A 25,096-nucleotide genomic window follows, 5' to 3' on the forward strand; every position below is an offset into this window, starting at 1 on the left:
AAAAACCAAATGTACACACAATTTTGTTATCACTAAGCACATTCAACACATGTATTGATTTATAGTAAAGTACTGAAAAAAAGTCACTAGCTGATGTGCTGATCTTAAAGTAATGTATCAGAAGACTTAGGAGTATTTAAAGGGAAGGAATAGTTAAAAAATGAACTGTAGACTTGCAGGAAAGCCTATGTTCTATGAATTCTGATGAAATACACTGAAAATATAAAATACCGATAAATGTTTATGTATACAACCATAAAATTATCTTTTCAGAAGTTCTCCTCTTCTATAAAGAGGGGTGATTCCAGAATAAACTAAAATTAACTATATTTATTAACAAAACCCAAAGCAAGTAAGTATCCTATTTTACCCACAAATCAATGAGTCCTTTCATTTGCGTTCATTTCAGAAAACCTATTCCATCAACTGTGAAAGCTGGAGACTTGGAGAAAATCATAAGCCGCTGTCAGGTGTGCATGAAGAAAAGACACTGATGAAATCTTTTGCTCCTTCTTAAGTATCAAAATCATGACTTACAACATGCATTTATTTAGGTCTTTCTCTCTAACCTTAAAGGCGTAGTAGTGCAAAGTTTCACCACACAAGAAAGCATTTCATTCAAGTTAGTCTGTGGTGTGGGCAACGCTTTCCACAGAATATTACTGATATCCCATCCCAGCTGTGTCTAACGTACTGACTAAATGATGATTGAGTGAGGCTTGAACTACAAGCTGAAAGAGATCTGGTCCTGTGGATCCACAATGTGTTCCTTGTCTCCCACTCCTGAGAGAAGGAGTGTGTTTCCTTCCACCTCCTTCCTGAGACCTCAGACTTCAGCTAGAGAAGGAGATGGGGGCATACAGAATTCAAGCACCCTGTGAAAAGAACTGGAGGGTCAGAGCTGTTAAGTGGTTATGAGGGCTAAAAACACAGGATAAAGGTGCCAGGACTCATTTAAATATGCCCAAAGCTAGGACCAAAGGAAACTTCCCAGAGGGAATCATAACATGCGTAGATATATGGTTTCGTTCTATGTTTTGTTGACTGTGTCCATTTGCTTCTTCACGGAGCTCTTTTTACTATGTCAGTAGGCTCAAAATGGGTAAAACGTTTACCCTTAGGGAACTAATCTTTACTAGGATGACATACACATCCATCGAAACATTTCTCTTTATTATTTTCAATGTACTTACAAGTAACAAGGACACCACTTAACAAATGTGCACTTTATCCCCACTCCTATAAACACTGACCTTAAATAATTTCACCAGGAAATAATGGAAGGTACTTGCTGGTTTATCAGACTCAAACCATTCGTGGGTTTACAGATTTGTTCCTTTGTTAGTTTTTTAACTTCTCCTTTAGAAAACACACACGTACCCCCCCTGTTTTTAATGTTATATATTCCTAACAATCATATGGAGAGAAACCACTGGGTAAAAACCTTACCGTACTGTACACAGCTGCTCTATGTCTTAAAATGTGGTCTTAAGTATATAGATACATTCCAAAGTTACTTAATTCAGCTTAAGTTATTTTCTTCAGTACCAAAATGTGTCCCCATATACTGTACTGGGGTTGAGGGTATGTGCAGCGGGTAGTGAGAGAGACTTGCTTCTGATCTAACCTCAAGGGCAACAAACTTTGTTTGTAAAGACTGTCACATGTGCAAGACACCCATCCCCAACCTCTTCCCGGTCTTCCCACACCAAAACCAAAGAGTCTCATATATGGGTGTGGCTCTCCTGCTTTTGCTTTTCCTTTACCACTGTCTCTGTGTTTCCTCACAATTCAGCAGCCTAAGAGAAGGTTTAAAAGTACCTGTTGCTCTTTAAGCAGCCCCTGGTTCAGTTCCCAGTACCCACACTGGTACTGGTTCACGGTCTCCTGCTCCAGATGATCCGACATCCACTTCTGGCCTCTGCACCCGCACTCAGCCAGATACACAAAAGTTTTAAAATTTTTAAAATAAGATCTACACCCAGGCTAAGTTCAAGACTTCTAACTTCTCTTCGGCACCCCAGAAGCCGATGTCTGGAAACTATTAAGAAATCAAGACTATTTTAAAATCAAACAGTGTGGTACTATTCGATGACTCAGAGGGTCCAGGCACTGTGAGGCAAAGCTTTGAGTATATCTCTCTATCCACTGAAGTGGACGTGATGGTGCTGATACTTAGGTCCAGGCCGGTGCTGTAAACTCAACTGCTTTGTATTGGAATGTGTGGCCCAAGAGCACAGACAAAGGTGGTCACGCTTCGACACTCCTGTGACTGCAACGAGACATTCTCACACCTCAGCTGAGATGTGTAACATCTCATTACAAGGATGTGTTTCGGCTAACATTGAAAAATATCCAACTGTCCCAGATACATTCCAGTAGTGAAAACAAGGGCTTGATCTCCTTGGCCAGTGGGATCAGGAGTAGGAGCGGCAGCCACGGCACCCAGGAGCTTGTCATAAACGCCCGTTCGAGAGCATTCTAAACCTGCGAAATTAGAAGCCGTAATTAGAAAACAGATATCTGTGTTTTGTTTCGATGAGAAGCATCTCACTGTATAGCCCAGGCTGACCCCCAAATCACCACAATTTTCTGCCTCAGACATCCAGAATTTTGTTTTAAATGTTTTCCTCATCCTCTGGTGTTCTCCACTTACTAGGCACACACCCAAGAAACTGGCCACAATCCTTTCACCTTTGCCTCTTAAAAACTCACCGGTGGCTGTCAGGGTAATCTGTTTCACCACCAGACTGGTGCTAATGTCAAACACCTGCCCTTCATTTGGCCATTGGCCTCGTTCTTCTCCCGTCCTCGTATCAGGATCTAAGGCACGTAATACTGAACACCTTAATGTCCAAAGAAGCCATTACCAACAATCAGCCATCTGTACTTCTAGGGATGACCAACAAAATGCAGCCCATGCATATTACTTCCCAGATGTTTATGAGTAAATTATAATTCTAAAATTCAACTTCATATGTGACTGGAAAAATTTGGTTCAGTAGTCAAGAATGCTGGCTTCTCTGCAGAGGACCCAAGGACAGTTCCCAATACCCAGGTCAGGCAGCTCAGGACTGCTCAAAGGGATCCAACTGGCCTCCAAGGACACCCACACATAGGTGGCATTCGCTAGCTCAGGCTCTGCCACATGAATAAAAATAGATCTTTAAACATCTTTAACTGATTTACAAAACATTTCTTTCAAATTTGGTGCTTCAGCTTTGGAAATTTCACAGTGTGCTAAAACAACCAACTTGTCAATTGTCCTCTTTGGCGAGATAAAACGTTATTAATTTATTTATAAAAGTATTAAAAATGTTTAAATTTGAATTTTATTGCTGATTTTACAAAGTTTTTCTATATTTCAAATGTAACTTACTACCACTAAACTTAATTTAATATTTTTCTCTATAACCACTTGAAATTTATTTAAAATATATCGAATATTTTATACAGTAATATCTTGTCAAAATTATGATATATTATAATGTACTAATATTTCTGTAAATATAACTAAAGTTCTATTGTTTTGCCAAAATAAAATAAAAGGAAAAACTCTACCATATCTTTGGAGATTTCTTTTTCCTAATAGAAAGTTTATTTTGTACTGTAAAAATAATAGTCACTATAAAACAACAGGCCAGTTTGAAATTAAGAAGAATATCAAAGCTGCTACTGTTTAATATTCGTCTTCACCAAAAATAACCATCAAATAAACATAGTAAAAGATAACCTTAGTATTCTGAGTCTTGATGCCTACAAACAGTAATCTTGCCATGAATGAGAAACAGTAACTGAAGAATGTCTGAATTGAAAAAGGTAAACATTTTTAAATGTTAAACCTATTGGGGTGTAATTCCTAATGGTAAACACAAGTAGCAATTGCTAGAAGTCATGCATCTGGATGAAGCTAAGCTGAGTGGATGAGGTTGTTTGGATTTATATATTCTGAGGGTATAGAAAACGCCAACAACAAACTAAGCTGCAAACAGAAGTGCCCATGTCAGTGAGAGAAGGAAAGGAAGACCCAGCATGAATCTGTAGCACACAGGACACAGGAAGGAACAGCCTTTCCATACGGTGGGGACACAGCACCCACCATTCATGCCTCATATCTTTTGTTTGTTTGTTTTGATGACTGTATCACACACTATTAGGTGCTCTGACTTTCTGTGAAACACTGTCTTGTTTAATAGACTCACATGATGTCCGAAGAAAAACGATAAATCGGGGTTACAGGAGAAGACCTGGGTTTAATAACTGAATTATGGATCTTCATTTGAAAGTTATTTCAAAACTTTGGAAAGAAGGGGCTAGGGACAAAAGAAAAAGCAATCTGCAACATTTAAGAAGTGTAAGGGTTAATGGAAGCAATAGGACACTTGATAGTTATCTCTCGGCCGCTATTGAAATGAACCAATTTAAGCCAGACTGGATTATATTAAAGGCTGGTTTATTAGGAAGCTGCTCTCGGGTGGGCGGGTGAGTTACTGGCCCCAAGGACTGAGGCCAGGGAAAATGCCATGGGAGAGGGAAAGAGAGAAAGAGAGAAAGGAATGTGTGCAGGGAGAGAAGGAATGGGATGAGGAATGAGGAATGGGAGATGAGGGAGAGGTATGAGGGATAAGAGGGAAGGATGAGGGATAAGAGAGAAGGATGAGGGATAAGAGGGAAGGATGAGGGATAAGAGAGAAGGATGAGGTATAAGAGGGAAGGATGAGGGATAAGAGGGAAGGATGAGGGATAAGAGAGAAGGATGAGGGATAAGAGAGAAGGATGAGGGATAAGGGAGAAGGATGAGGGATGAGGGAGAGGGATAAGGAAGGAAGGATGAGGGATGAGGGAGAGGGATAAGAAATGGGGGGTGAGGGAAAGGGATGAGGAATGAGGGAGAGGGATGAGGGATGAGAGAGAGGGATGAGGGAGAGGGATAGGGGATAATAGAGAGGGATGAGGGATAAGGGAGAGGGATAAGAATGAGGGATGAGGAATTAGGGATGAGGGACAGGGAAAGGACACTTTCCCACATGGTGGCTCACAACCATCTGTAATGAGATCTGGTGCCCTCTTCTAGCCTGCAGGCATACATGCAGGCAGAATACTGTACACATAATAAATAGATCTTAAAATCTTTTCATCTGATGTTTATGTCAATTTAATTGGGGGCTCACTGAGACCTTAAGAAGGTAAAGGAAAATTTTACTTATCTTACACCAATATTAGGAAGAACACACAAGAATGAAATTCAGAAAGCTTGATACATTATTTGAAAGGAAGATAGTGTTTCTGGGGTATCATCTGAGGTTTTGTTTGTTTGGGGTTTTGTTGTTGTTTTGAGACAGGGTCCATTATGTAGTGCTGGCAAGCCTGAAACTTCCCCTACCCTCTTACCTCTGGTTCCTTAGTATTGTGGTTATAGGAATGAGCCAAAGATTGGCTTTGGAATATTTTTAGATTCAAGACTATATCACTTGAGTACATAGTCTTCCTTTGCACAAGAGAGTGAGAAATTTATTCCATAATCACAGCTCATATCCAAATCTACATGCTTACATCGCATACAAAATGGCTCGATGATTGCAGGTAATCTCTGCACATCCCCACAAACACTTAAAATTGTCTCTAGATTACATATATTTAAACCAACATAAATGTTATACTCTCTTAGTAGGAAAAACCACAAGGAAAAGAGTGTGTGTGTTTGATATAGATGATGACACAAGCCATTCACTTACTACATAGCTGAGGCTGGCCTGGAACTCCTGATCCTATAGCTTCTACCTCTCAAGTCCCCAATACTGGTTTTTCTAGGGTGTGGCACCAGGCTCTATAATATGAATAGATTGTAAGAAAAAACTTCTTTAACCGTGGTTGGTTGACTCCAAGGATGGGAAACAGTGGATGAAGTTGCTAGGTTATGAAAATTGAGGGACTCGTGGTATTTTCTTATTCGGTTTCTAGTCTATCCTTCTGTGAGCAAGACTGGTTCTTGATCTCCAGCCCTGCCCTTGCACAGGGGAACCATAAGGTGGTGGGTGTTTAGATTTGAAAGAGATTTCTGACCCCTACTATCTTGCAATCCAATTCAGCTTCCTGTTTTCTCGGATTCTTATTTTGTTTTAGGAAAATCAAAATTAGAGTGCTAAAGAATTACTTCCAATATTCAGTTACATATGCAAATTCTCGAGCCACTGTAAGAATTTTTATTCAGGCGTTCCTTTAAAATAGGTTATTAGTTTACCTTGCCAACTCGAGGTTCTTAAAGATCGCAATGTCTATAAATCCCCTCAACAAGAATCACTTGAGGAAAGAATACTTTGCCCACAACAAAAATGGCTGCTCGTCGACGTCTCACGAATTTGCGTGCAACATCCGCCCTTCTCTCGTCACATGACCAGGAACCTACTTCCGCTACGGCTCCTGGAAGGGGCCAGTCCTGGCCGTTCTCGCGTCTGTCCCGGCCCGCCGCGGCCGCTCCGCCGCTTCTTTGCCCGGGCGCCTCGGTGCGCTCGGTCAACGGCCTCTGCGAGCGCTCGCCCGAGCGCCCCGGAGCCGGCGAGCGGCGGCCCTCTCTCCGGGGACTCTCCAGCAGGCCCAGGGTGAGTGCTCTACTCCCCCTAAGCAGGGCTCCGGGCCTAGCGCCGCGGCAGTGACACCCCCCCTCCGGGCTGGGCGGAGTGGCCCGGGCCTTGGCCGGTCCGCAGGGCCCTGCCCTGCAAATATTTGGGGCCGGCCTCTTCACCTTTTCTACCTCGGCACCTTGTTCTGTTGAACAAAAATCGAATTTTACTCACAGCGAAAAACACCTATGAGTTCGGGATTAGGAAACGGAAGGAAGCCTGTGAACTTGGATCTGGGCTTTTTCGGGCATCTCTTCCACGGGCCCAAGCACCTCGCAGTATGACCTTGAGTCTGTCGCATTTAAAAGCAACTCTTTGTTTTGTGTAAAATCCGTGTAACTGTAGAGAACTGCCTTTGGGAGGCCCGGGGCTGCCCATAGCATCGTTGCTCGTCGGTGGCATTGCGGGCTATCCCCTGCACCCCACCGTGACAAGCTGGATTCCAGGTCCCCCTATAGCCCCTGACCTCCATTTGCTAAAAACTTGTCATTGCAAAACAAACAAGCAAACAAAAAAAGGAACCAGCGTCCCAGTCCCACTAGCACAGGAGCAGGGCGCATTCTCTGTGAAAAGCATCGCTGTCTCCGAATTGGTGGCGCTCTCTAAATTCCAGAAGAATAAAGCTTGTGCCCCAGTAATGTAGGCCTCCCGCGGGGAGCAGGTGAATGGGAATGCCCTTTTTCCCTGGTGAGAAACATTTGCTCTCCCTCAGTCGCGTTAGCTACTAATGAGATTCCCCAAAGAAAACCTTTTGGGAAAGTAGGACGATTGAGCCCTATTTAGTATTTTGAGCATGCAATTAGATTGTTTGATGAGAGGTGGGTGGTGTGTGTGTGTGTGGGGGGGTGGTCTAAGTTTTGGTTTCGAGGACTTGTGAATTAAGAGCTTTTCAGTGGTGTTTCTGAGTGTATGCTTTTTTTACTACTGGGAGGAACTGTTTGCTCCCTTCCTGTCTGATAGGGCTGCCTCATTTTAGGTGTACAAGGTTTCTTCTGTTACTCTCCTTACTGTTCTGACATTTTTTGTTGTTAATAGATAGAGGATTGGGGTTCTGTTTATTAAGTTTTTGAGTTGTTTATAAAATTCTGGATATGAGTCCCCTGCCAGATCTCTACCCAACAAAGATCCTATAGAATCCCTCCACTCTTAACTTCTACAGAATTTTTTGTTTGTTTGTTTTATTTTATGTGATGCCATTTGCCAGTTCTTGCTGTTGTTTCCTGAACTTCTTGGAGCCCTTTGCAGAAAGTCCTTGCCGATGCCTAGCAGACTCAGAGTTCCATCATTTCTTACTGTTAAGCCTTTGATCCACTTTGACTTAATTTTTCCTAATAGTTTTGGATTTGTTACATATGGTTACATGCATACAGCGAGTTCATGGTTCTAAGGTAGTTATTAAATATTTTCTTAAAAATGGATTTGTGTTTTTAAAAACTCGAGCCAACTTAAGGAAGAAATTGAGTGTAATGGATGGGATCCTGACGAAATTGGAAAACATTGCCGGTGTTCGGGTGTGGCCTAGAAAGTGGATCTGTGGTGTCAGATAGGAGTCCGACGTAGATTTACCTCAGTTTATACAGCAAGCAGGTAATGACAGAAACTGTGGGGTTAAAACCTCAGCCCCAAATTCAGTTTATTTGTTACAAAAGAATACCCAAAGTATCATAGTTTACTGAGAAAGAAAAACAATTAGGTCCTCATCTGTTTTATTGAAACATAAAATCTAAAAACGGAGGCAATAGTATTAAGTCAATGTAGTCCTCATGTTGTGGTAACCAACTATAAAATTATTATCATTGCTAGTTCGTACCTGCAGTTTTGCTATTGTCATGAATTGTAATGTAAATATCAGAAAAGTTACCACTATGACAGTCACTCAACAACCATGGAGGTTGAGACCCTTGGATCGAGAACCACAGCCTTACATGGTGATTAGTCATAGAGGCCCTGCTCTAGGACATAACAGTCTGGTACATTTGAAGTTCTTTGTTTATTCTTTTGTTTCTTAGTGTAGATTGTATATCTCTGTGGCTTTTGTTTGAAGGTTTTCCAGCTAAGTTCCTAATAATGGTCTCATCTAGTTTCTCAGTCACTGTTGTTCTCCCTCAGGGATAAAGGTGACTCAATCTGGCACATGCGCATTGGAGCAGTAAGGAGTTAGTATGAAGCCCAGAAGCAGATAGTGCCAAGTAGCAAGCCTGCTGTTTCTCATTTGTAAGTAAGACTTGCCTTGTCTCTGCTTTCTCAGTCTGCAAGCCATCTCTGTGTGTGTGTGTGTGTGTGTGTGTGTGTGTGTGTGTGTGAGTTCCTTGAAAAGCAGACATTTGAGCAAAAAGAATAAAATAAGCTAGTTGACAGTCACAGTCCAACTAGGCTGAGTGCCCAGTCTCCGAGGAGCACCCTCTTACACTCTTAAGGCATAGAGTATGTTTCTGGCTTTAAAAAAAGAAGTGATGAAGAAATCTGGATTGCTTTCTCCCTAGTTTACAGAATAACTGATTACGACATTTATACTGTCTTCGGTGCTGTATTACTCTCAACTTATAATGTGCTTTTAATTTAGTATAATTTGGCCTCCTTTTCAGGAAACCATCACTTACACATCAAATTTTTAGGCAACCTCAAATTCGTTTACGTTTACACTTGTCTTTTCTTGGCAACTTTTATAGCCTATGGGGATATGGTTAGAGGGGTTTTCTGGTGGCCATCCTTCTCCCCATCTGATGTCACATTTGTTTATGTAATGGTGGAACTTTCATTTACCCTGATTGCAAAGTCATGAAATGGGGACTGTGCTTCAAACCGTCTTTCTGATTTATGAGGTGCCGCTTACGAGTGACTGCTGAAACATTTGAAATAAGGTTTCTCAAATGGAGCCATGTTAAGTAAATGATTACCTGTATTCATAGTTCTCTGATAAAATGGATTGTTGAAATACTGATTTTTATTCTTTCTTTTTTACAGCTGGAAAAGCAGTGTCCGTGTTGTTATGTACACCTCCAAAAACAGTTGAGATCTGTAGGGAAGTGTTGTGTAAAGTAAACACCACAGGGTAGCAGTGCCCATAGCTATTGTAGACGTGTATGCTCTGTTAAAATGAGTATGAAAACGGGCAGTGAGACATCACTAGGAAGGTCAGTGACTTCTTCTTCAGTTGAGCTGGTATTAGAGGTTTGACAGACAGTAGCTTATAGGCTGCTTGCCATACGACAACCATACTTTTTTATGCTTTTCTTAGCATTTTTTATTTGGGGGCAATCATTCTTTCAACTATATCTTCCTATACTCATGGATCCTTCTCCAATTTAGAAGCTCACTCTATGCATTTGTACTATTTTTCCCTCAAAGATATTTGATGCTTCTCAAAACTATGAGTATAAATATGAAATTAAATACGGGTTAAGAATATGAACGTTTAACCACTTGGAATTAGTGCAATTAAGGGCTAATTGATATAATCTGTGCATTTAGTATCCATTGGCTCATCAGGTTCATGTGCAGTAAGAAGTTTTGATTTGCATTGTGTGGTTTTGAAGGGGCTATCCTTTTTTGTTTTTGTTTTTGGTAAATTGAGCATTAGCCTTATTTACCTTATTTACCTTTGGAGTCTGGTTTTCATTGATGAAAGGCTTTATTTCATGCATGATGGCAGTTTCTGATTGCATTGCTATTAAGTCCAGGCAAGATTCTTCCACATGATTAGGATTTTTTATTTTGCAGTTTCACAGATTGAACCAGGGCTTTGTGCATGTTAGGCAAGAACTCTACCTCTGAACTGTGCTCTTAGTTTCCTGATTAGGAATTTTTAATTTTACTTCAGGCATTTTTTAATTATAAGGAGCATGCATATGTGCTTGCACACAGAATGTTTATGTGTGTGTGTTTGTATTGCATTTGTCTCATACTTAAGAAGTTTGCTCCTAATCGATATCTTCAGGGTTCGTTTTCAGATGATAAGTCAGAAGCTTTATGTTGAGAAATGTGTTTTGTTTGATCTTTTATTTTCCTTTTATTCACAAGTGATGAGAGGGTTCCTTTTGCTCTTTCTGCTGTAAGGTATTGTCTTCTGACATCGCTGCATAGAGAAGATTGACATCTTAACACTCAGTTATCCTGATCTTAACATTTTCCTTCTGTAGGGTGAGTGGGGCGGCATTTCCTTCTCCCACTGCTGCTGAGATGGCAGAAATTAGTCGAATTCAGTACGAAATGGAATACACTGAAGGTATTAGTCAGCGAATGAGGGTCCCGGAAAAATTAAAAGTAGCACCACCAAATGCTGACCTGGAACAAGGGTTCCAAGATGGAGTTCCAAATGCCAGTGTGATAATGCAAGTCCCAGAGAGGATCGTGGTTACAGGTATCTCACACTTGATTCAAAGTCTCCCAATAAACCTTTGTGTTATTTAATTTTATAAACATTTTAGGTTTTCCTAAATATTATTGAGAAAGATATTTTCACAAGTTTTAACTAGTGTCTGTAACCCCCACAGTCCAATACAGAATGTTGTTGTCACCTCAGAAGGCTTCCTGTAGCAGTTGGGATCTTCTGTCTGTACCTGGACACTGGATCTGTCTCTCCGAATCTCCTATAAGTGGAGCCCCACACTTGACTCTGCTTCAGCTTCTTTTGCTAAGAATAATTTTTCTTTATTTTTTTTCTCACCTGATGGGCTTTGAAGCTTGGATCATGTGCGTTCTTGGAAAATACAGCCCTCTCTGTATTTTTCGTTTATGAGTTGGGGTTTGAGTTTCCCACAGTGCCTTTGATTGCCCTGTAGAGCTTGCAGACTTGTGCCTGTCATCCTCCTGCTCTAGCCTTCTCAACTGCTCTGGATACAGGCCTGCCCCATCAAACCCAGTATAACTTTTCATTTTGTTTTCATGCTGGATGGAGACATAGTGCACTCGAGTGGCACTCAGGAGCCTCCTGCCTTAGCTCCTGAGTGCTACAGTTGCAGGCTGTGCTTGCTTGCTTGACTAGGTGATGATTTAAGATTATTTCACATTTTTGCAAGTATTATGTGTTCCTTCCAGCTAACTGCTATTAGGTAGTAATACACTGTACAGATACACTACCGTTGGTTTATCCATTCACCTAGAGGACATTTGGATTGTTTACTTTCTGAGATTCGTAGTTTGGCATGCATATGAATATTTGTGTATAAACTTTTAGGAGGACATACACCTTCATGTCTCTAGCAGTGAAACGGCTATATGATAAGTTATATTTAACTTTATCAGATGTTGACAGGTTATAAATGATGTGCAATGTTTATTTTCTGTCAGTGACATTTGAGAGTTTTAATTGCTTTATATCCATTTCCCTGGGAATTGATAGTTTTGAACTATGCTTGTGTTTTTCTGTTTAGTTATTTTTCTCTTACTATGATAAAATACCATGACCAGGCAACTTACAAAAGGAACGATTTATTTAGGCTTATGGCTCCAGAGGGACAAGAAGTCTCTCACTGTCATTGTGGGGAGGCATGGTGGCTGAAGTAGCAAGCTGAGAGTGCATGTCTTGAACTGCAAGCCCAAAGCAGAGAGGCAGAGAGAACAAGAACAAGAGCACTGGGACTGGAATAAGGCTTTTTATCATAAAGTCACCTACTCCATACGTCCATCTCCAACACCACTGCATCCAGAACTTCCCGAATAGTGTCTTCAACTGGGGAACAAGTGTTCAAGTGACCAAGACTACAGGAGACATTTGTCATCCGAACCATCACATTTTGAAGCATCTATTCAAATGTTTTGCCAATTTGAAATGTTCAGTGTTATGAGAATTTTTTATAGACTTAGAGACAGGTTGCTTGCATTGTTTTGGACACACACATATGATAGTTTCTGGACCATGGTATTAAATAATTGTGAAATACCAAATGTCAGAAAGAAACTATTGCTGTCAGTAGTTTGTAACACAAATCTGACAGGATTAAAAACACCATTGTGAAATCCCCTGCACCCTTTGTTTCTTTCCTTTTCCTAGGAAATAATGAAGACATTTCCTTTTCAAGACCAGCAGATCTTGACCTTATCCAGTCCACTCCCTTTAAACCTCTGGCGCTGAAAACACCTCCACGTGTGCTCACACTGAGTGAGAGACCGCTAGATTTCCTGGATTTAGAAAGACCACCTCCAACTCCTCAAAGCGAAGAGGTAAGGAGAGTTACCAATGGCTTGTATTTGAAAGTTAAAGAGTTCAGCAATGAAGCATACATTAGTCTTAGGTGATGGAAGCTTTCCAAATGGCAATATTGGTGTTAGCTGATTTCAGTTACCCAGAGAAGGTCTTATGGGTGTGTGTGTGGGTGTGTGTGTGGGTGTGTGTGTGTGTGTGTGTTTTCCTCATAACAGTTATGTGGTGGGAAAGTGAAAATCTTGGAGCAAGTATTGCAACCATTCATACTGGTGAATGAGACTGGCAACATTCATAGACGTGAATGGAAAACAGTGTGACTGTCAGACCTGCAGTGCTGCAGACAGGACCTCAACATTTCTGTTTTGTTCTCTGTAGTGCTGAAGATTGAACCAGCACTTGAACATCTGGGAAAATGCTTATTGCTATGTTCTTGGGAAAGGAAATTTTGTACTAGGAAATAATGAATGTGTCTTCCTATTATAAAATCATCTAGCAAACAAAGCTGAGAAAACTGTTTTCTGCTGACACTGCCCATTCCTGCTGTTTGGTCACAGGTTCCCACTGAGTTGGTGACACTGATGTCCCTGTTGATGTAAATTGGTGGTAAAGTAGATGTAAAAGGCATCAACAGTGGGATTAAAGTCTTGAGAGTGCCACTGATCTGAGACCAGTATTGAAGTCTCTGAAAACAGTATGCAGACTTGCATTTATCAAAACTGGCACTCTCTGTCTGCTTTGGTTTTTACATGTAGTCCTTTCCAAAGGTAGTAGGCATGTAAGTCAGGTTAGTGCAATTCCTAGTAGTGTCATGCCGGTTTTTTTTTTTTTTTTAAAGTTTAGTTTCTCCTTACATAATTGGAGTGATGTATTCATAGGTGCCAATATGAAAATGCTGAATATTTGCCTATAGAAAAACCACTATATTTGAGTGTTAATTATGGTTAAAAATTGTCAAGTAACTTGTACATTATTTTTTAACTTGCCAACCATTTTTTGAGATTCTGTATGAGAAACACTGCAAGAAAAAATAAATCATACCCTGCCTGGTGGAAGTTTTCCATCTGCGTAGTCTCAGAAGGACAATGGGATGAGGTGATGAGACGACATTGATGCACACAGGAAGAGAACAGTGGACTCTTTCCATCTGTGTGCTTGCTAACTTTATAGTAGCGAGCCACTGATTAGAGTCTTCTGACAGGAGGGAACTTCAACTGAAAAATGCCTTCAGAACCTTCTTAAGATTGAGCCACAGGCAAGCCTGTCGGGCATTTTCTTAATGATCGATGGGGAGGGCCCAGCCCATTGTGGGTGAGGCCACCCCTGGAATGGTGGTCCTGGGTTCTATAAAATCCAGGCTGAGTAAGCTGTAGTGAGCAGGCCAGTAAGCAGCACCCTGCATGGCCTCTGCATCAGCTCCTGCCTCCAGGCTCCTGCCCTGCCTTCCTTTAGTGATGAGCTGTGGTGTGGAAGCATGAACTGAACAAACTCTTTCCTCTGCAACTTTCTTTTGCTCATGGTGTTTCATTACAGCAATAGTGGCCCTAACCAACATAAAATCATGGCTTGTAATTCTCTGTACCGGAATTAATAAAGAGCTGGAATTAATAAGCCACATGAACAGGGCCTGAAACTTTGTACCTGAGTCATGGCCGTTCTCAGGGTTCTTAGAGTAGATTTGGCGTGTGGCTGAGGAGGCAGAAGCTCTAACATGGATGCTACATCTGAAAAGGTAGATGTTACTTCCCTGGCAGCTCAGGCCGGTGTAAGCTCTTTCAGAAGATGTGAAGAGAAAGCTACAAAAAAAAGAGTTAGAGAGTTTGTCTATACAATTTTATACCTCAAAAAATATGATGGAGCTAGAGATCAAGCTATCTGTCAAGCAGCTGTATGCTTTGTAAAGATTAGCTACAACTGCCAAAAGCTTTTTGGAAACTTCACTGAAGTACAAAGAGAGACCAGACCCTATAGGACAGGTTGTAATAGCTTTTGCCCAAATTAGCTATCCCTACCTCAGAGAAGAGTACTATAATGTCACCCATTTGTAAAATAAACCAGAAAAGCACTGAACCCCATATGTAGCCAGAAGTGCCAGGTGATCCAGAAGGAGCAATGTCAGTTGGCCTGTGTAAGCCATGTCCCAATTTTGGAAGACAAGAAAAGAACTAATGTTTTTAGAAAGGGAACCAGCTTAAACCTAAGTGGTCAAGTGGCATCCACAGGTGACAAGTTCTACGTCAGCCTTGTGCAGATGTATAGCCAGAGAACTCAAGGACTAGGAGAGACTGTATCCAGCTAAAGCAGACATAGACACATAAAAGGTAGTGGCCCTGGAGGCTGAAGATAGCACAGAATGTCTATCAGAAGCTATGGATGTCTGTCAGAAAGGTAACCTAGCAAGCAGTCGTTATCAATATCCATGGTATAATTGATAAAACCATTCTGAGAATGAGAAGCAGAAGACCATAGCTGACCTGAAATATATATTTACAAGCCTCTCTAGTATACCCCTGAACTGACTGATGATGAAGACTCCCAGGTACTCCGTAAATGCTCCAGTATGTCCTGTAGTGGCTTAAATAAAAATCAGAAAACTCATGGATATGAGTTTCTCTCCATAGAAAGAGGAACTGGAAGTGCAGGAGCAGAAAGGAGGATTTTAAAGAACAGTCTTTGTGGTTTTTATATGTGTATATACTGTACACATATAAACATGGATGACACATTGGTGTACACTCACATTCATTGTTTAACTACCATTCATGCCCTTGTCCTAGAGTTTCTCTTGCCATAATAAAACACCATGACCAAAACTAACTTGGGAGTCAGGACTTTTTCATTCACAATCCCATATAACAGTCCATCATCGAAGAGATCAGATCAGGACTTGCCAGGAGCAGATACAAAGACCATGGACTGTGTGCTGATGGCTGATTTGCTGTCTAAGCCTCACTTAACCTGCTTCCTTGTAGTATCCAGGACCAGCAGCCCAGAGTTGGCACTGCCCACAGTGACCATCGGTCAAGAAAATGCACAATAGGGCAGTCTGGTTGGGGGATTTTCTCAATTGAGGTTTCCTCTTCCAAAAAAGCTCCAGCATGTGTCAAGTTGTCATAAGACTAGGCAACATACCCTTCTTGTCATAGGCAGCCGTGACACATTGTTCATGTTTCTATCCCGTAGCCTTAATCATTGTCTCAGCTGTTCTCTCTACTGTTGGTACTCTGAGTTTTGGAAATTGATCGTGTTTGGAATGGGGAGGATATCCACTCCAATCTCCATGCTATCACCTACATTTCCCCTTTGCTCCAGTCCAAGACCCAGCAAAAGCAAGAATTATGCCTGGAGTGGGTAATATACACCTATAACTTTAGCATTTCACAGACTGAAGCAGGAAGATCACAAATTCCAGGCCAGCTTGGGCTATATTATCTTAAAACAAACAAAAACCCTTAAAAAAGAGTATGGGGTGAATGTTAAGATATGTAGATACAGATATATAGATATACACACACAGAAATTTGGTTGTCAATCTTTTGTCATTTATTGTTAACTGTATTGTCTGTTTTTTTTTAACTGTATGACTGCTACGTCACTTGTACAAACCATTGCTCTTTTAAAATAGTAAATTACCATTTTAAAAAAATTAGAGATTTAAAGTAGTGATGAACTTAGTTCAAGTCTACAGAACAGTGAACAGAGGTATAAAAGGGCTTTTTGTTGTTTGCAAATAATCACATATAACTCGGAGCTTAAATCCGCTGTAGGGACTATTAGTGTATGTGTGCGTCTTCTGTCCAGTGCTGTGTGCTGTGTAACTAGACACAAAACAACTTGTGGCCCAGCCTCCTGGAAGTAGCCTGGAGCTAAGGAACTTTTCCTTTCCATGCTGCCATGTGCAAAAGCTATTCCACTTTAAAGAAAGCAGCCATGACTGCTGCCGCAGGCAGGCAGGCAGGCAGGCAGGCAGGTACCAGTCACATCCTTATCCACCTACTCAGCAGTACTCGCTCTGTATAAATAAAATGGACTTGATCCTGGGGTGTTACATTTTCTTATTCTTGGGTTAACTTTAAAAGGGTCTTGCAGGAGGCCCCAGACTGACCTCTGTGTTATCAGACAGACTCCCCTCAGTGTTGCTTTAACACCCAGTCCTTCCTTGCTGTTTACTTGTTCCCTGATTGTGTGTACTATGTAGTCAGACCTTGAATGGCTATGTCTGTACTAAATAGGTACAGATGTTTTTCTTGTCATCATTCCCTAAACGGTAAGGTGTCGTACCTATATACACACCTTGTACATCCTTATATACCATTAGTATATATCGTAAGTATGGAGATGTAGGGAAGGATAAATAAAATATTATACCATTTTGCATAAGGAACTCAATGAACATCCTATAATTAACTGTGTCCTGGGAAAAGTTTTCTATAGACTCAGGGAGAGAGAGGACAGTTTTACCAAAACCAAGATTGGTGCTTACTTGAAAGAAACTAGAATAGTTTTTATTTAGAAGTAAGCAGACACTCCTGTTTATGAGCATTATAATGAGTATGGACCTGTGGCTGGGGAGAGGCTTCCTTAGTAAAGAGCTTGCTGTATACGCAGGAGCACCTGGGTTTGAGCCACAGGACCCAGGGCTGATCTCCACACACATACATGCGCGCGCGCACGGACATACATGCGTGCGCGCACACACAGTTGGGGGGAGAAAAATTAACAAGGCTTCAAGTCTTACCTGTCTATATTGAGTAGGCTTTGCTTCTGGGTTTGCTTATCTTAGCTCCTTATAGTTTTGTGAGTAGCCTTGAACAGGGACTTTTGTGGTTTTTATGCAAAATAGCTTCTGAGCTATTTAATCCTGTTCTTTCCCTTTGCTTGCACCTTAACAGATCCGAGCAGTTGGCAGGCTAAAAAGAGAACGCTCTATGAGTGAAAATGCTGTTCGCCAGAATGGACAGTTGGTCAGAAACGATTCCATGTGAGTAGAACCGTGGCATTGTATCATTATAGATTTTCTTCTGTATCTTGTCTGTACATAGCTTTTCTAAATCACTCTCATAGTTGTTAAAATTCATTTTACAGTGATGGAAATCACTTTGTACTTGTACTTTCTATAATCATAAAACTTGGTGATTTCGTTCATTGTGAGACTTTTTCTGTGTCTCTCTTCTATGTGTCTGGCACTTTTATGTAAAGTGAATATTCTTTCTCATTCACTTTTGGACAGTTTTCATGAATTCATTGGAAACGCGTTATGATGTCAAACATGTTAGCTTCTCTGGGAACTCAAAACATCAGGAGATGACAGTCTCCTTTTGAGAACTTACAAAGTAACAAGAACACAGGACAATTATCATTCTTGCAGGGTACCATAATTCAGTTGTAGTTTAGACCTGGCCTAGGGTACAGTGGTACAGAATGGGCTCTTAGGGCAGCAGGGTGTGAATACTCAGAGGTGAATGAAAGAAGCCTACTGATGAGCACATTCACTGGCATCTGTAACCAATCAGTGAGGTTCTATCTCAAATGGAAAGTTTTGCTTGCTTTGTTCAAACTCTGTTCTCTTATGTTGGGTGCAAGGGAAAACTGTGAGGGCTTTGACCATGCGGAGAGTCTCTCACAGTAGCTGCAGTCATTCTGAACGATTACATAGGAAGAAATTGGGTTAACATGAATAGCTGTCTCCTACATGAAAGACTGTCTGAAAGGCTCAACCATTATTAACCTGATTTTTTTTTTTAATGATTGAATGTATGTTTTCCTGAGGTTTCTAGATGCCAGATGTCAACAGACCCATGAAACTTGATTTTCTAAAACTGTTTCCAGACATACAAACAGTAAAAAGACTCCACAGTGTAGTCTTATGGCTAATGTGGGTAAAAAAAACAACAACAGCTCTAATTCAATATTTTCTACTTGTAATGTGTAGTTTGTAGGGCAGCAGAATCTTCTAATAGGCTTTCCTGCTATTTAAGTTGTGACTTGCTGTTTAGGCCCATAATTGACCTTCTATATCATTAAAGTGAAAGCATGGTTACTTCAGTATTGTATCACCTTTCCACAAAGTACATAGTATTGATGACTGAGTTTGGATGGAGGTAACGGAAAAGGCTGTGTAAGTTCTTAACATCAGAGGTTGATAGACACATGGTTTTCTTTTTTTCTTTAAATTGCCTTCCTGGTGTTTGCTAGATGTCTAATAAGAAAGATCTTAATATTAATGAAGGCTTGCCCATTCTTCTCCTACCATTGTTAATTTTATAATTAAATTTCTATTTAAAGCTTTCTGACTTCTAGATTGATTGTGGACCGTCATACATGAACTGTTGTCTGCCTCCACTCTAGCTTCTTCTACAGCTCAAGAAGAGAAGTGCAAATGAGCAGGGCCACGGGCCTTGTTTTCTTAATTACTTTAAAGAGACAATGAGGTTGATTGTTGTCGCCTGTTGGCACCAAAATGAATTGTGACAGTAGAATCGTGTAGCATTTTAGTTGTTATAAAAAAAAGCTGAATATGTAAAAGAAGCATAATTATTATTTAAGGTGGCACAGATCAGATTCTGCCCCAAGAAATAAAATTTCAAGGTTCCAGTCATCGATTTCTGCACCGGAGTACACGTAAGATTTTATCTGCTCTACTTTTCCCAAGTAGGGTTGCTTTAATTCTGCAGGCTTCTGTTAATACTAACCCATGTTACCGTGTGTAACTGACACATAATACCCTAACTCTCTGCTCCAGTTCTTTTCAGGACTTCTCACACTGTCAGTATATATATACTCTATTAAATGGGGCTGGTGGAGCGCCTGAGCAGGTCTTCTATGGTTTGGGATATAGATGAGAGGAAATTGAAACAATTTCTGCACACAAAGACCGAATCCTTTTTCCTTTTCTGTATTTTGGTTTGGTTGGCCCCTGAGTTCTCTGCAGACTACACTTAGCAAGGGTCAGCAATCTAGATCTTGTTTTTACATTCAGCATTTTTTCTTACTTAATTTTAATCCAGAGAAAAATAGTGTTAAGTGCAGCTTGTCATCAAAATTGGTTTTGTTTTATTTTGTTTCCCTGTAGAAAATTATGTTTGGAGCCATCTTCTGAGATCACTAAACCCGTGTTTTCTATCAATATGACAAACAGGGTGTGAAAATGACTGCCTACTCCTGACAGTGGGACACTTTGGTATGAAGTGTAAAAATTGAAGCAGCATATGCAAGCCTCTAGGGTCAGCACACAACCTGCACAGAACATGCACTCTGTCTTGCTCTGGTCCATTCTGTGCTGCTAGGACTCACTGACCTGCCGCAGCGATAGGACAGCAGGTTCCAGGTGCCTAATGGTTAGGGCCCCAGAGAGGCCAGGTGTGCTGAGCACACATTTAATCCAGCAGATGGAGGGGAGGAGAGCTCTTGAAGGCCAACCTTGCTATGTACAGCTAGTTTCAGGTTAGCCAGGATTGTATACTGAGACATTGTCCACGGGGAAAATTGGAATAAATACACGAATGTCCCAGAGAAATGAAGAGTTTGCTTTTCAACAAAAATGGTTCTTGGCTTTTTGTTTTGTTTGCTGCCTTTTCAGAGGCTAGTTCTCAGCAAAGGCTTTCAGCTCACAGTTTGAGAACCATCATTCCTACGAAAGCCTGGGGAGAGAGCTCTCTTACTTTGAACTTTTCTCTTAATAGCTTGTGCCAGTCACTGATTTTCATTGAATTCTGACTTTGCTGACTTTGAGTAGCCACTGTTTACTTAACCCTTATGTGGAGTCTGAGCATGAGGCAGAACTGTTACTAATGAAATGCCATGGTAAGAAATTGTTAAACTATTTAAAAACTAAACTTGACATTTTGCTGTTTATAACAGTTTTCACTGTTTATAACAGTGCCTTTTTATTAAGTTATGTATTAAGACCATCTCCAATTAAACAATAGCCTTCAGTGCCTTGTATTATGTTTTTATATTTTACAATAGTTAACTTGTCAAAATTAAACAATAGAAACTTTGGTATGGTAATGAATAGACAGAGGTTAAAAACCCAGAACCTCTCTCTCCCTCCACTGTTAACTCCATCTGAAGACTTGACTTCTGTTAGAGTGCTTACATTGTTTTTCTTTGTTGTTTTTTTTCTTTTCAATGAAATTTATTGATTAAAATGTGTATAGGAGTACCTAAAGTTGCTAAATTATTTTCCTAATTTAGATAAAATTACTAAATTGTTGTCTCTATTTAAGATAATTTTGTCACCTTGCAGTATAATCAGTTTATAGGTAACCCCTCCTGTTCTGTTTTTGCTGTGTCTAGAGGACTGCTATGTAAATGAGAAAAAACTTAAATTTCTTACCAGTCTTTGAAACTTGAATTTTTTTCTTTGATCAAATATCTTTAAGAGATTGATACTGATGACTTGACGTCATGATCTGGGGGCTATAGCTCGATAGACGATGGACTTGGCTTGGCATATTTAGTCCCCTGGGTTTTACCCCTGGTGCTGGGGGAAATTCTTTTAAGGTGTTTTGTTTTGTAGGACTTAAAGTCATTCTCTAATGTTGTACATAAATATTTCTATTAAGTTAAGGGTTTATGGCAGAGTCAACATTTCATATGATCATAAAATCTTAGAATTTGAAAAGATACATAGATTTTTTTAATTTTAAATTTATTTTTATTGATTGATTTTCCTGATATGCATTAAAATTAATCATTAGGAATATAATGAGTACTTGTAGATTATTTTAGAATCCAACCTTACGTTCATTCCATCTTGAGCATTCTTTGCCGTTTATCTGAAACTAGTTTATGTTTATTTTAGAAGATGGCCGCTTCATTTCCTGTGTGTATTTTGAGATTCTTTCTCCTCCTTTCTGTTTTGCTTTTTCTTTCCCTCCCTCCTTCCATTCCTTCCACCTGCTCACCTCAGGCGTGCTGAGTAAGTACTTTCCAGGGTCCTCAGCCTACTATTGGAATTTAAATAATAAATAACTTTTTTCTATTTTAATGGACAAAAATCCATTAAACTTTAGTATAAATTTGGAATTTATCCATTGTTGCTTTAAGATTCAAAATACTAAAAATGAATAATTGCTCATTCTACAGCTAGGTTACTTGTTAATATGATACTCAAAAACGCTCATTGTGAACCCCAAAATCAAAGAAACAGTACTAATTTAAAACTTGCTTAATGAAATCTATCCAGTTTTGCTGATAGCTTTAATAAAAAGTGTATTTTTCCCAAACCTGTAACATTGGAATTTCCTTCCTCCTTTATTGCAGTTTTGGTCTGTCTTTCCATCTTTGTCAACCTGTCTGTCCCCTTGTTTCAGCCCCAAAAGGGAAGGGCGACTTGACTACAGGTTTCTCCCCTGTGAGCTTCACCTCACCCCCTTGTCCCACTCCCCAGTATCTCCAGAATGCTAGTGAATAGTGACCCAGAACTGAAGTTTACAATCCTGTCCCTGGTGACATATCACAAGCATGAGGTCAGCCTGGCTTCTCACACACAGATGCTTCAGGTCTCTGCTCTTCTGTCTAAAGGATATGCAAATGCATGCCCCACACATGGACTGCACTCCAGCCACTAACACTTCACTGTTTGCTGTGACTGCCCCTTGCCCCCCAGCTATTTTATTTAGGGTGTTTATTACAGAATTCGCCAAGTCCTATGGATCAGATTATACACTAACTTTTTTATATATGTATGTATACATTTTTTTATGTATGTGTGATTATACATTGACGTGTGTGCATATTGTGTATGGAAATATATATATTCCAGAGGATTGTCGGTCTCTAAACACTGTTTGTCTTGACATCTTGAAGCTCTGTTTTAGAATTTCTGTATGTGCCAAGATTTGGCTTAGATTTTTCTCTTCTACATAGTCTTTGGAAAGCACAGTTTTTATATTTATTGTACCTTTCTCTTTAGATCATGAAGACACTAAAAGTTATTCATAAAGTTAGAGATTTTGCTTCATTTTTTTTTAAACTGAGGCTATTAGGTGACAATAACTATCTTTTCAAAAAATTCCTACTTTTTAAAATTTCAGTTTCCAGACTAGTATGTGTTAGGGGGAAGATCACGTAGAAGACTTTTCATATGTACAGCTACTCTTCAAGGTTCTGCTTTTTTCTTTTGAATATTTTACACAGAAAGTAAGCTAGTCTAGCCATGGTGGTCCATGCCTGCTGAAGCAGAGGCAGGTAGATCTCTGAGTTTGAGGCCAGCCAGGGTTACATAATAAGACTCTGTCTCAAAAGCAAAACAAAAATCAAAAACTATTAGCCTCGTGCTTGCTCCTTAGAACAATTGAACCGTCATCTCAGAGTCATGGTCTTCTTTCTGTAGTAAGGAAACATCTCATGTCCTTGTGCCAGTTAATGTCTCAGGCTTCAATATTGAACAACTCTCTAAAGATACCAACTGTGCAAACTGTACAAATAGCCTTATCTAATGTGGTCAGTGCACCAAAAGAACTTGTGATCTTAGCTCTTACGTGAAGGAATAATCAATTATTGTCACTCAGACGCTAAGAAGTAGGTACTCATCTGCCATCATGATAGCTTAAGTGCCCTTGTCTTTCTTCACTGTATTCTCAGACCTGGGAAGTTTCATGGTTCAGAAATTAAGCTAATTAAATTAAACATTCAAAATGTAACGACAGTTTTCTGAGATTTTAGTTTATCATTTAATTCATTTCCCATAAACTTGCCTTGTTGTCTTTGTGAAGTATTTGAAATGGTGTCTTGATGAAAGCATGCTGGATTCGTGTGTTTAGATGTTAGTATTTCAGTAACCCACTGAATTCAGTATCCCACTGTGTCACCCATAAGTCATGTGATTCTTAGGCGTTTGCTTTACTGAATTGCCATGTATGTATAACACTGACTAAACAATGCCTCCTCTCTCCATACCAAGCCCTGAGCACACTCGCTGCTGGATTCTTTTCCTCTGAGTTGTTCCTTCTGCTCAGATTGATACTTAGAATTTCAAACCTACAAGTGTTATATATAGCTGCTTTTGAAGAACAGAATTTTCTAACGTCTTCTGTTTGACTGTTTCTTGGGCTAGATTAAGGGTGGGAACTGTGGGCAGGAAAAGAGATGACAGACTGCTCTGCTGAAGTGTCATGGAAATCTGACTTGAGTGTTTTTCTCTTCCTTTGCTGTGCTTATGCGAACAGTGTGACACCATCACCGCCACAGGCTCGGGTCTGTCCTCCCCATATGCTACCTGAAGATGGAGCTAGTCTCTCCTCTGCCCGTGGCATTTTGTCGCTTATCCAGTCTTCTACTCGTAGGGCTTACCAGCAGATCTTGGATGTGCTGGATGAAAACCGCAGGTGATTGACTGGTCAGCAGTGGCCTTGCCACGTTGTTGCTTATGTTTTGGCTCCTTATTTAGTGGACTGTGGTGTTGTCTTTTTTCTTTGCTCCTTTTAGTCTCTTTCTAAGATGCAATGGTTTGAAATGGCTTGCTTGCTTTCTTTTAATTTGAAATTATTGTCCAAAATTCACATTTCACAGGGTTATAGCTTCCTTTCAGTTGTGGGAGACACTTAGTCTGTACATAGGAGGTGTAAGTACATAGGAGATTTAACAGCCTTTCAAAGGTTTTGCTGACCGATTCTAAGTGCTTGCCTCCACATGGAAACATGTTAAAGGGGCTGCTGGACTGAGTGTGGCATCCAGAACTAAAGCATAGTACTTGTCTTCAGTCTTAATTTAATTACCTAGACTAGCGGTAGGTAAAGCCAGTAAAGCAGGCAGGAAATGTTGCAGTTGCTCCCAATACACTTCCCCGTCCACTGTGGAATCTAGGTCCGTGTGAGAAGTTCTGTGTTCTATTACCATTTTTGGATAATGCTGGTATTTTTCAGTATATTCATAGATAATGCCTCACTATTGAACATCTTTAAATAGTTTCGTTAGAATTACACTTCAGCTTGTTTAAACAAGCACTTTTTTTCCAGTCACTTAAATACTTTTGTTCTTTGCTTTATTACCTTACAGTGTTTTAAAAAGACAGAGTCCCTGAGCTTTGTTGAAATCATGTGGGGAAGTCAAATAAGCTTCACTCCAGCTCTATACATTGGTCTAGTGGCTTTGAAAGTCAGGGGTTAAAGTTTTGTTTTCTTCTTATTTAACTGTTAGTGTTCTCATTTTTCAAGAAATCCCAATAAATTCAGGGTTTTTTGTTTTTTTTTTTTCCTTATTTGACGGTTAGTGTTCTCATTTTTTAAGAAATCCCAATAAATTCAGGGTTTTTTTTTTTCTTATTAGACTGTTAGTGTTTTCATTTTTCAAGAAATCCCAGTAAATTCAGCTTTAATTTCTTAATTTG

At 40.1% G+C, this 25,096-nt stretch overlaps 2 protein-coding genes across 43 annotated transcripts in view; both read left to right on the forward strand.

Moving 5' to 3' along the window:
• The window catches only part of Col4a3 (collagen type IV alpha 3 chain), a 129,107-nt gene extending 125,546 nt beyond the window's left edge, over positions 1-3,561 (forward strand). The window contains exon 52 of one of the 2 annotated variants that reach the window (NM_001413988.1): positions 410-3,561. In NM_001413988.1, coding sequence (NP_001400917.1) covers positions 410-494 — 85 coding nt within the window. In that variant the 3' untranslated portion in view covers positions 495-3,561. The remainder of the gene's footprint in view (positions 1-409) is intronic. The other variant, XM_087566766.1, reaches the window with a different exon arrangement.
• Positions 3,562-6,403: 2,842 nt separating this feature from the next.
• Positions 6,404-25,096, forward strand: part of Mff (mitochondrial fission factor) — a 28,237-nt gene continuing 9,544 nt past the window's right edge. For 3 of the 41 annotated variants that reach the window (XM_087565529.1, XM_087565530.1, XM_087565534.1), the window contains exons 1-8: positions 6,433-6,599; positions 8,730-8,834; positions 9,585-9,754; positions 10,760-10,980; positions 12,613-12,782; positions 17,655-17,743; positions 19,309-19,383; positions 23,937-24,095. In XM_087565529.1, the coding sequence (XP_087421655.1) occupies positions 9,717-9,754; positions 10,760-10,980; positions 12,613-12,782; positions 17,655-17,743; positions 19,309-19,383; positions 23,937-24,095 (752 nt within the window). In that variant the 5' untranslated portion in view covers positions 6,433-6,599; positions 8,730-8,834; positions 9,585-9,716. Of the gene's footprint in view, positions 6,600-8,729; positions 8,835-9,584; positions 9,755-10,759; positions 10,981-12,612; positions 12,783-17,654; positions 17,744-19,308; positions 19,384-23,936; positions 24,096-25,096 lie in introns of all 41 variants that reach the window. The other 38 variants (XM_087565540.1, XM_087565545.1, XM_087565551.1 and 35 more) reach the window with 16 other exon arrangements.

This window comes from Rattus norvegicus, chromosome 9, assembly GCF_021556685.1.
Source record: "Rattus norvegicus strain SHRSP/BbbUtx chromosome 9, alternate assembly SHRSP_T2T, whole genome shotgun sequence".
Lineage (NCBI taxonomy): Eukaryota > Metazoa > Chordata > Mammalia > Rodentia > Muridae > Rattus > Rattus norvegicus.